General features: G+C 32.2%; 1 protein-coding gene across 1 annotated transcript; it reads right to left on the reverse strand.

Annotated features, from left to right (window-relative positions):
* Positions 1–8560: 8560 nt before the first annotated feature.
* Positions 8561–10141, reverse strand: LOC134690757 (uncharacterized). The gene has a single exon (XM_063550840.1). The coding sequence runs from the start codon at positions 10139–10141 to the stop codon at positions 8561–8563; it is 1581 nt and encodes a 526-aa protein (XP_063406910.1).
* Between the last annotated feature and the right edge of the window lie 2855 nt (positions 10142–12996).

Here is a 12996-nt window from a genome sequence, read left to right on the forward strand (position 1 = left end):
GAATTTGCATCAGAAAGAAAAATTTGGATTTTCACACATTTTGTTAAATTTTACTCAAATTTCTAGAAACATGTTCTTTCTAGCAAAAACACGCTTTAAATATTAAAAAATGCATTTGATTAATGACTGTTAATATCTCTGCTAATTTTTAAAATTGTTTGCATATGTGAATTTAGTATATATAAGTCATATTATGCAATCAAGCTGAAATCTAAGAAAATATGCACTTATTCGTCCTTGACCTTTGCTCTTGATTTGACGGAAATTGCACCGTACGATTTTTTTACGAACGGGCAAAACAGATAGTACAGATGTGTTGCTTTCAAATGATGTATAAATTAGCCGTGTGTTAGGTAGGTGCATTAAAAATTTAATTTTATGGTTAAAGTCACTCGCCTACTACATCGCCTGGTCTTTTAAGTACAGAACATGTTTTATTTCCCAAATACGACTGTAATTTTTGGTTTAACTCTGACGTAACGTTTTAGTTTTTCTCTGATTATATAGCATGTACTATTGTATTTTTTATTTGTGCATTTCTCTGTCATGAATGTTCTTGCATTTATTTGAACTGTATTCCTGTCATGTAATGTTTTCATTTTAGTGGTAAATTTAACATTGCAATAAAAGCGCGAGTTTTGGCTAGCCACAAAACCAGTTTCAATCCACCACTTTTTTTATTTAAATGTCCTGTACCATGACCGGAAAATGGCAGTTGTTATCTTATAGTTCGTTTTTGTGTGTGTTGCATTGTCGGTTTTTTTTGTTGCACTTCAGTGTTTCTGTTGTTTCGCTGTTTTCCTTTTATAGTTGATGGTTTTAATCGATTTTAGTTTGTAGCCTGGATTTGTTTTCTCTCCATCAACTCATATCTTTTGAACAGGGGTATACTACTGCTGCCTTTATTTGTTTTGTTATGCTGTTTTGTTGTATTTTTGTTTTGTTATAGTGAGAAGTTGGCGTTGATGACATTTCATTAAAAGATGAAAGATACCAGAGGGACAGTCAAACTCATAAACCAAAAAAAACGAAAAAAAAACGGACAACGCCGTGGCTAAAAATGAAAAGGACAAACAGACAAACAATTATTCATTAATTGATTCTATAAAAATTAAAATCACAAAGATACTGAACTCCGAGTAAAATTTAAAAGGGAAAGTCCCTAATGAAATAGCAAAATCAATTGATAAAACAAATCAACGAATGGACAACAACTGTCATATTGCTGACTTGGTACAGGCATTTTCAAATGCAGAGTACCATGGATAACCCCCTTTTTGAAGCATAATTGCAAATCAACAATCGATGCTAAGAAAGGATGAATAGCTTATGAAGCTTAATGTTTCAGTTAACGGAAAGTACTTGCAAAACTTTAGCATCGTTTTTTAATTCATCAGTTAAGCGATTTTAAGTTATAAAAACTATCACATTTACAATATTTGAAATAAACTATAATGCGATTCAAGACGTGCCCCATTTAGTGTAGAAAATTCCACTTAGGTAGGTTTACAATGATAATGCAACTGAAGTAAAAAAAAAAAGATTCCTTAAATTAAAATTGATAAAAATGCTTTTTATCTTCTTTTCAATTTTAATAATTAGAAAACCACAGTAATTAATCAAAAGTATATTTACAGCATGAAAAATATTTAAAAAAAAGCATCACGCAGTATTCAGTAAATAAAAAACTCAAAGCAAGATTTCTTAAAAGGCGTGTTTCACTATAAACAATACTATGTCCATTATCTGACAAAAAATGTTCATGAAAATTCAAGATAAACCTAGATATATTTTTTCATGCAAAAAGTGTTAAATCTCAATAAATATACTAAAATACAAAACAAAACTATTTCGAACTCCAAGAAAAATTCAAAACGAAAAGTCCTGCATCACATAGTAAAATAAAAAGCTAAAAGACTTCAAACGAATGGAAAACAACTGCCATGTTACCAGCCAGACTATGGAATAATCTGACTGGTAACAGGTATTTCCTTATGTCGAAAATGGTAGATTAACCTGATTTTATAGCAGTCTTTCACTAGTATGACAGTTGAAAATAATTCCATTATATTAACAACAATCTTTGAGCAAAGCAAACAGACATGATAGGTAAAAATGTCACACAATGGGGTACAGAGGTCAACATTGTTTATCATTATCTAAATCAATATAACAGCAAACAACTATTTCAACAAAGAAAAACGAGATGGTATCTAAACAATCTATAGCCAAAGCACATAAGAAAAAAAGAAAGAAGACAAGAATACAAAAAAAACCAAATTACCAAAGGAAGATAAAACAGTGACTGGATGTATAAAAACCGAGTCATACCAAATAACAGTAAATGTTGAAAATATACAAAGACATATAAAAAGAACACTATGACACGCAATTATAATAAACAATCGTGTATAGACCATCACGTATTATTTGAAAAGTTAATACGGAATATTTATTAACAAGGTCTCGGTATCCTCCAATGAATACCTCTAAGCAATTTAAAGAAAAGAACCAAACTTTCTTGGACACATCATTACTTTATGTTCATTCTGCGGAGCCACTGTTACATTTTTTAAAATCTAAGCTGCATCTGAAAGCTCTTAAATACCTACTATTTCTTTAGTCTATGCAAAGTGCATTTTTCTAACAAATAATTAATATCTGTTATCAGGTCGGTTAATGATATCTTCGACGACACAGCTTTCTTGACATTCTGTAGAATTTGAACGCGTTCATGGTTAGTTTTATTCACAGGGGAATCTTTTACTTCAGCGATTACATTATCTAAGTACTCATCAATGCTCTTAAATTTTGGTTTAACCGCTTTTTTACGTAATTTCTCAATATTTTCGTCAACTTGTTTTATAATGTCATTCAACTCATCCAAAGATTTCATTAAACTGGCTCTATTTTTATCCATTATATCTTTTCGGCCTTCTGCGCCTTCTGCGCCTTCCTTGGCAACATCGTACCGTCTCTTTAGATCTTCTATTGTCTCGATTTTAACTATTGTCTTTGTTTCATGCGTAAATGACTGAAGTTCATGTGACTGAGTTCCGCATCTACCCTGACATACACGACATTCCGATCCAGACATTACTTCGCATGACCAGATGAAATTGCCCAATGCCCAACAGTTTTCATGGCATGTTTCCTTGCATTTCTTACAATTCAGAGAATAGAAGCTTTGCGATACGGTAACTGATTTTTTTAACTTTTACTGGTTTAGTAAAATCTTTATTGTTTTCAATGTCTTTTTGATTGTTTTCATTGAATCTTTTGTCGTCTTCTATATTCATGATATCTGTGACTTGATCCCCTATTGTTTTCTGAATTTTCCCTAGTTAAATTTCAAGAAATACTTTTGAATCTAAGACTTCCTTTGTGCTAGACAGAGAAAAGTAAAGTCATCAGTTTGTCAAAAAATCTGCTGAAACTCTTGTTCCCTTCTCTCCATACATTGCCAGAATGTTCGGTTTTGAAAACCTTTGCGTTATTAAACCTGAAGAACATTTCTTCCCTTAAAGGAATGCCCGCTTGTCGAAGTGCTCCAAGTTCAATAGGTTCACCAGCTGACCCGTCATCATAGGTCAAGAAAATGAAAATGTTTTCAGAGATATCTTTAGCAAACAGTTCCAAAATACTCGAAAATACGTATTTTTGCGGGTCGGAAAGAAAGAAAGAGCAGCTACACAAGCACTAAACGCAGTTGATATATGTTACGTACGGGAAGCCATCAAAGTCTTTATTCCTTCCATTACCTATCCACAATGTGTTCTAACTAGTTTTGCGATTGCTGCAATTCTTGATACTATTACATCTGTGTCAGTACTTCCTAAAATTACACTTCTCATAATCATGCCGAACATGGACAAACATTCGTGTATCTGCTTCTTCGTGTACGTGTTTACAGGGGATAGATATGAAATATCCTTATTGAAATTACAAAAAATATTTTCACCATGAATAAAATACACACTTTTTTTAGTTTCTTAAAGAAACAAGAAAAATTTCGTTTCGTTGTCATCTTCACAGAGAAAACTACTCCAAACCCTTGATGTTCTACCAGAACCAATACCTTTCCATCTGGCACAAACCATTGCCTTTTTCTTGTCACAGCCTTCATTTATTCATTTAGTAAACATCATATACAATGTCTACTCTTGAATACTTATCGAAACAAGATTATATGTAAGGCAGTATGACATTATTTGCATAATCATCAACTATGTTTGCCCAACTTTGTGACCTGGAATGAACCATTGCTGCCCCACCGACGATAAATGCGTTCGAATTTGGATCAACAAATCGCATAATGTTTCAAGTAAACCCATTTGCAGCGATTCAATACCACCATTTCAAGAAACATCCTGCGATAAAGACGGAGGAGCAGTTTGGTTTTTATGGATAAAGAAATATTCCAAGAAAACTGTGACAAGAAATAAAAATTATAGAAAAAGTTTCCCAATCATTTTTAAGGTTTTCTAGCTATGTTTTTGACAAAGAAGTTTCCAGTTTAATTTTGCGGCCAAAATATACGAAGTTGTTATTTTTTATTTGTTTATAAAAAGCAGGTTCTCTTTCGTTTTGCATTTACTTCAATAGATCTGCGTATTGTTTGGACCAATATCTTTGAGCATATCTCACCTGTTCAACAATTTCCTAAATGAAGTGTTTCTTTTTTAGGTAGCAATAAACAGTTCGGAAAAAAACATTAAAATTTGCCCTCATAAATTTTACCATCCCCTTTTCATTGCTTTCTAGCAATACTAAGCGTACTGTTTGAGTCATATATTTGCATATGTGTGTAATCAGAATCTTTCATAGATTTTATATCCAGTATATAAAATGGTAAAATACAATTTCTTTTGGGTATATCCATGGCAACAATCTGCACTTATTTGCTATAAAATATTGCAAAAGGGGGGAAAAGATGTCACATATTTCCCCCAAATTTGGCTAAAGTAGAATTTCAATTGCTTGAAGTAATACCTTTTCTGTCATTCACTAGATCCAATGAAAATCATATGTCTTTCATCTCATTTTTTGGTAAAATTGCGTCAAAAACTTCGTGTAGAAAAAAGTGTTTGTAAACACTACATTCATTTCTGGACCGATGGCCGGTCAAGCTATGAAAATACGGATTGTCAAACAGAAAATAGCCCATAAAACATGTTAAAAACAATCTTGATGCTCTTATAAACCATCTTTGAAGGCCAAATTAGTACTCAGCTGTCTAAAAATGAATTGTATTACACAATAAGTTTCCTATTTGAAAAATCCACAGGGGCCAAAATGCGAAACTAAAATCCTAACTGTGTATGGCTACCTTCCAAATCGGACGACTCTTCTAGAAATGAATTTCTAAACTTGTTCATAACTTTACAAGGCCTTCAAAGCTGCTTAAAGACATCTTTTTGTGTTTTTGTACAGTCTTCATTAGGTCGTTGATCTGTTATAGAGTGACACAAGATCTTTCAAATTCATCTTCTAGTATACTGACTCCATCCATCCATTTGTCTAAATGGGGTCTTCGGTTAATCCTAGAGCACCAATATCGCCGTTCACAATTGCATTATTCTGTTTTAGTGCCTGATCAATTGTGTTATAAGAAAGAAATTTGCTGGTCTTACGTACAGTATAAGTATCACTTTCAAATTACATTGCCACCTTTGAGTGATGTTCGGGAAGGTAAGTCATATCTTGGAGATTAATCGGTAACGATCGAGCATAATTTACTTGATCAAGACCTAAACCACTACCCTATCATGCTTTATATGGACTGTTTGTAAAGTACGAAATCTCACTCATAAAATGAGCATAATACCAAAATCAGAACAAGTTTATATTTTATAATTAGACGCCAAGAATGAAATTGTGGTCGAGATGACTCTATTTCTTTACACTAGTCTTTAAACTCATTGAACGTTACAGAGTCATGACATAACTATATATTCTGAGTTTAGCTTTCATAATCGGAAATTAACAGTTTAAGCAAAAGACATGCAGTTGTCTGGTGCGCCTGTCTAGTCCTATGTACATTTAAATATACATTAAAAGAATCTGCCGTTCTTGGTGTTGCAATATTGGCTTTCGTAAGACAACATGTCCATTCCCTATCACGCAATATATAAGTGTTTTAAAACAAGTCATTTCAATGTGCAATCCACCAAACATGACGATAAACCTATCTTTTCCGTACAAATCAGGCCATTCCCAGTGAATTTGCTAAGGCATTTTCAAAAGTGGCTGATCTGCAGTTACAATTGATGTTTCTGCGGGATTCACCACATTTTCGCCTTATCCATCGAATACCCGAGAATTGCCTGGCCGTGCATAACAATTGCTTTTGATTTCTATTAATAGTTTGCACATGTGCAAAGCAAAAGTGTTAAACACATGTGTATCGTAACCTTGAAAAATGTTATTAAATCAATTCATAATATCATAAGAAATCCAAAAACACAAAATATATAGTAAATAGTTCAAATGATTTTGAAAGACTTTTGTAACATTTTTGCGTATGCGCAAATACTGGATGTGTCAAATATTCATTTTTAATAAATATATGATGTAAGGAAGGTTGCTGCCAAACCTGATGATTGGTTTTTACTGAAGGAAGGTCAAAGATAAGTTTTCCAGAAAAATCATAATTTACAAACTGAAGAAAACAGCCATTTTAGAAAATGACCATGCATGCCATCTCGAAATTACTTTTTTTTAATGGCCAGCAGTTTATTTCTTAAAAAGTGTATAATAATGATGCTTTGTGGTAATTTTCATGCTTGTATCACCATTTGCAGAATTCCTTCGATTTTGCTTGCTAATATCTTCCACTATATATTGACTTGATGATTTCATATTTTTTCTTTATCCAAGGAATAGATTACCTCAACTTTTTACACCACTGGGTCGATGCCACTAGTGGTGGACGTTTCGTCCCCGAGGGTATCACTAGCCCAGTAGTCGGCACTTCGGTATTAAAATGAATATCACTTATATGGTCATTTTAATAAATTTCCTGTTACAAAACTTTGAATTTTTCGAAAAATGAAGGATTTTCTTATCCCAGAGATAGATTACATTAGCCGTAATTGGCACAGCTTTTTAGAATTTTAGGTCATCAGTGCTCTTTAACTCTGTACTTGTTTGGCTTTATAACTATTTTGATTTGAGCGTCACTGATGAGTCTTATGAAGACGAAACGCGCGTCTGGCGTATCAAATTATAATCCTGGTACCTTTGATAACTATGTTCTGCATTGATTGAACTTGTTCGATGTTTAAGAAAAGACCTTTTTTTTTTATCTTTTTAAAACTTAAGGTACACGTAGCACAATACAAAGATTGTATAACTCCAACTCCCAAGTTTTAAAATGCTGTAAATTCCTCAATAATGCTTGAAAATCTATAAAACGTGGTAGTTTTGGATAGCTCACAAATTACTCTTTCAAATTAATACAATGATAGTATTATGCAACAATTATGTAACCAATTATAATGTTAACTGTGTCTTAAATATTTTTCACCAAATATTCACTTTCAAATGAAATTAGCTTCTGCATAGGTATCCACAGAGGGTTGATTTTATTTTATGTTGTTTCTATGGCCATTATGTACAAAAGGGGTCTCAGATTTCAGATAGAATGTATAGAACAAATTTTACACTTATTTAAACATTATCTTCTTCTATGTGGTAAGGATATTTACACTAATCAGAGATTTATGAGAGAATGGAATACCATAGAGACAATCTGAGACACCCTTTTAAGGCCCATGATGTGTTGATTCAGATTTCGTTAAAGGTTTCTGTATAGTTAAAGAGATGATAGAGTTAATTTCATTCAAGTGAACTAACCGAGATTTTGCCACTAATTACATAATAATTGATTACATCATGATTGCATAATAAAAATGTTGCATTCATTTAAAAGATTAATCTTTTATCCATCCATATATACCTCTTTTATTATTTTCTATGCATTCATAAGAAAGTTACCGCATTTCAAAGGTTAGTGATTGGCAGAAAAAAAATCTTTGTATTGTGCTACCTTAATTAAATATAAAAAATAACCGAAATATATAGCTGTTATGCAAAACATAGTCGATCGCCAATGACCGGATTGCTTCATAGTTCAAAAAATACATCCTTTTTTGATTATTTTGTTTTTATAAATGTCCCTTAACCACACTCATAGTTTTACCCAGTAATATACTAGTCAGGAGCTGGTTACTAGTATTATATAGTAATGCTCTATCAAAAGTTCATATGACCGGTATTTGTCAGTATTGACTAGTACTTTCTAATATTTTTCTCGATTAAATTGTATTTTTCACCGACATTTGAAACAAATCTAATAGCTATATATTATTCTATTTACAGGAAAAGCAAAAGGAGTAACCTGAATTACAATAGAAACTACAGATCCCTATATATTAGAAATCTGAATGTTTTTAATAAAAGCCTTTTTTGGATTGATATCAAAATATATATAGGTAAAGTCATATATAAGTATAATATAATAATGTTGTATACATGCTCATACATACATATTTATTCGTCATTTGTATCTAAACTTATGTACTTTGGTGTCATCCACAATCCAAAGGATACCATTAAAAAAAGCGAGCGCACCTGGAGAATCTAATCCGTGGTCAGCAAAGTAAACACTTTTTACATATTTCATATTGTCAATTAATAAGACGGAATGATGATTTTGATCAGAAACAAGAATCTTACCGCTCGGTTCAAAACATAACCCATAGGAAATAAATTGTGAATTGACATCTATTCCGATCGCCCCAGTAAATATTATTTCTTCATCAAGTGTTTTAGTCTTTAGGTCCATTCTTACAATACTTGCTCTTTCTGGGGTGTAATATGTATCACGGAAAATGATATACAAATCAGAACTATTTCTTACAGTTACTGCATTAGGTATAGCGTCTGTATCATATAGAAACGAAAAGGCCACTTGGACGACACCATGATTAGTTACCTGTACAACTTCTCGTTTTTTTTGTCCTAATTGATCTTCACTTTCGTTACCGGAATGATCTAACAATATAATCACATTATTTCCAGTCATAACGTGAAGACATTGTGGTATTTTTGTACCTGGATATGCAAAATTTGATATTCGTTTACCAAGCAGTCTTTTTATGTAGGTTGACTCTCTTTGCAATAGCAATAAACTTCCATCTCCCAAAATGGCAATATCATCAACTCTCTCTGTATACAAAGTATCTTCTACTTTACAGTTTTTCAGCTTACATAGTTTGTTTTCACAAATAATCCATGCATCTTCATCAGAAATTGGAATAATTTTACTCACAGGTTTCTTTACAGAGGCGTTAAGTTCAATAGTTATTGGGTATTCATTCCGAACCTCATCCGAGGAAGATTCTTCATGAGTGTCACTTGTGTTCGTTTGCTTTAAAGGGGTTCTTTCTGTATTCAGATCGCTGTATATTCCTTGTGAGATAACTTCAGAAAGTTCGTTCGAAACAGCAATTTTTTCACCAATTTCTATAAATCCGATAATAATTTCTCTATTATTAAAGTCGTTTGTAGGAACAAACCTAGGTTTCATATCCTTTTTAATTTTGACCATTGTTTCTAAACTATTGGTAGATTTCTTAATATTTGAATATAGTTCAACTTGCTCCGTCCATTCAAAATCATCTATGCCATTTCCTGATTTTCTCATTTCTGCAATTCTAGTTTCAGTTTCGATTACAGTTTGAACGATAGCTTTAACCGTCTGTCTGTATGTCGCATATTTAGTCTGCAAAATTTCAGTTAGATTTTCAGTTTGGCTCTCAATTTTATCCTTTTCCGATTCGGAACTTTTTTCAATCTGTTTACAAACTTGCTTTTCATCTGTGTCAGAATCTGACAATTCGTTTGAAACGAAGTCTTTAGCTTCTTTAATTTTATCTGTGATATTTTCATCGTCCGTAGTAAGAATTCGACTCAGTTGTCCATGAATCACTTTCTTTGCGTCAAATAAATGTTTCATTTCATGCTTTTGATGACTCTCGATCAAGCAATGTACGCATATAACTTCTTCACATTTACAGCAAAAGAGATTTAGGATTTCAGTTGTATGTTGTCCACAGTGAATTAAAGGTTCCGCCATTTTAAATGATTTAAAAATAGAATATATTTAAAAATAAGTACAAATACGGGCTTATGATAAAGTGTTATCACATTGAAACCACTCATCAAATTGTTTACATTATGAAAACATTTTTTTTTATTTCTCCTTCGTTCTCAGTTTCATGCTTATGACTATATCTGAGTAATTTTGTAAAATTAGAAAAATTACTTTCATTTTACAGGGTTATACTATTCAAATATCCTTTATCGTTTCATATTATGATTTTGATAAATGCGTAATGTAAGATGTTAAGTACAGCTCTTTGTAAGAACCAGGCAGGGTGCCATATACATGTGATTTATGAGGGTTTCAGATTTTATCTATAAATGGCCTAGAAGAAGCAGTAACTAAATACTACTCAAAAAATAAATATGAGTGGGAAAAACGAGTGGTTGCCATGGTAACGGACACTCTATTTTTTGTTTGTTAAACATAGTAAAATCTTTCAAAAATCAGCTAGATCACTACAATTCAGAGCCTGATTAGGAATAGAATCAAGCATTTCTAATTAATTTTCATATGTAACATTGATACAACTTTGTTTAAGCATCATTTTAGTTAAGATTGCATGTAAATTAAATTTGTAAATTTTTTGAAAAATTTTGCCAAAAAATGCATATTTTCAACTTTTTTGAATTTGGGATTTTTGCGAAATTATCAAATTTTCTATGGTGTTTTTCAGAAAAGAGCAACTGTGTATAGCTTAGTTAGCACTATAGTTATGAAGTTTGGATACTACTTTACCAAATTAAATAGAAAAAAGCTTGGGACTTTCTTCAGTTTTATCACCATAGCAACCGATTTTTTCCTTGGAAACGGACTTATTATTTGCAAAATATTGCAGTTTTAGAGCTCAAATGTACCGAATTGTTTCATTACTGATTAAAAAAATACATTTAAACATAAGCTTACTCTAAATTACCATCGTTAATAGTTGCTGACTTCAAAAGCTACCATGGAAATGCACATTTCCCATAGCAACATCTATTTAAAAATGTATCAATAGAAATTTATGTAAAAAAAAATACATATATTATATATAGACGCTGTTTATTATCAAGTTGGAATATGACTGCATGCTTTGCCTCACTCACAGTCTTGTCTGTTCTTTTCAGAAGGTTCAACAATTGTAATATATAATGAAACATTGGCATTAGAACCGAAGGTTAGGAAAAAAGGGGGGGTGGGGGTAGGTTTATTTAAAAAAATCATACATGTAGATTCTTGAAAAGATAACGTTTGGTCGGAAAGCCTGGTTATGAATAGAATAATGATTATATTATGAATAGAATCAATTTTATTTTCAGAAATTTCATATACATGAATAATTCATCTATATAGCTTTGGTTTAGCTTCAGAGCTTAGTTAATATTGCAGTTCAACCCCGACTTTTAGATTTTTTGTTAAAAAATAATTAAACAAAAAATCATTTTTTTCGGAATCATGAAGAATTGTGGAATTTTCTCATGCGTTTTTCAAAATTTGAAAATATGTAAATCATAGCTAGCATTATAGTTGCAAGTTTGAATACTACCTGACCAAAAAAACCACTGCGTGGTGCTCTCTTAAATTTTATCACCATGTTAACGTATTTTCTCCTTTGAAACAGAGTTATTATTTGTTGAATTCTGCAGTATAGGGAATTCAATGTTCTCAACTGTTTCCAAACCTTTATGAAAAGACATGCATTGAAGCATATAAAAGCTCCAAACTACAATCGTTAAGTATTATTACAACAGTTGCCATGGTAACACATATCACCCATATATACCAGTCAATCAAATTTTAGTCATATAGATTATGTAAAGAATTACATATAATTCTGTTAATAGTGTTCAGTTTTCTAAGGGGAATATAACTGCATGCTTTGCTTTGTTTCACTCTCAGTACTGTCATGACTGTCTTTGCTTATTGAAAAGACTCAACAAATTTTAATATATACCCTGTTGCATTTTGGGGGAGGAGTGGAGGTTGAGTCGTTTTTGTTTGAATCTTTCATAGATCAGGATCATGCACAGCTAAGGTGTACATAATAATCATTAACTATCTCAGATATACTGCAAAGTTCAAATGTACTCTTAACTGATCCTAACAGTGTAATTCCATAAAATAAAAATAAACAGCGCATGTTACGCCCGTCGCTTTTTCTAAGAATAATAACTTCTCAGTGTCATCTATACTACTAAACGAAATACCTCATTTCGTGTTTTGCTTCCCCTCCTTCCACAATAAATTAATCATCATGCCTCTGTGTCCTAAAGGTAACATTTATAGTCGCATTTGTCATCCATTTTTATGATCATTCAGTTTGGGTAATTTTGGATAAAAACGAAAAAGAAAGCGTCCGAATATTTTCCCGTCATTGGACAAAACTTTAAGCCCGATTAGACTTCCAGTTTGAGTTTTTCTGTTCTTTGACATAAAAAGACTATGAATAAAGTATGTAAATTTGCTTTCTGCTATCATTTTGAGATCCTTCCTTTGTGTGTTTCAGTTTGGGTTATTTCAGGAGGGAAACGAAAATGAATAATATTTGCTATTCACTATCAATTAGTTTACAGTGGCAGATCCAGAACATTTCATAAGGGAGGGGAGGGGGGGGGGGGGGCTGACTGACCTAAGAGGGAAGGGGCGTTCCTCTTATGCTTCAGTGATTCCCCATAATGGCAACAATTTTCTTTCAACGAAATTGAGAACAGGGCCCCCAGGCCCCCCTGGGATCCGCCTATGGTTTACTATCAACGGCTGTCACTGCGGATATATTTCTGTATGCTTACATACATTTACTATGAATAATATGAATAACTGTATTTGTTATAATTAACTATAAATTC

The sequence above is a fragment of the Mytilus trossulus genome, chromosome 1 (assembly GCF_036588685.1).
Source record: "Mytilus trossulus isolate FHL-02 chromosome 1, PNRI_Mtr1.1.1.hap1, whole genome shotgun sequence".
NCBI classification, from domain to species: domain Eukaryota; kingdom Metazoa; phylum Mollusca; class Bivalvia; order Mytilida; family Mytilidae; genus Mytilus; species Mytilus trossulus.

What these genes read in the sequence shown, in the direction of transcription:
- LOC134690757 (XM_063550840.1), bottom strand. Translation starts at nt 10,141, where the DNA reads ATGGCGGAACCTTTAATTCACTGTGGACAACATACAACTGAAATCCTA.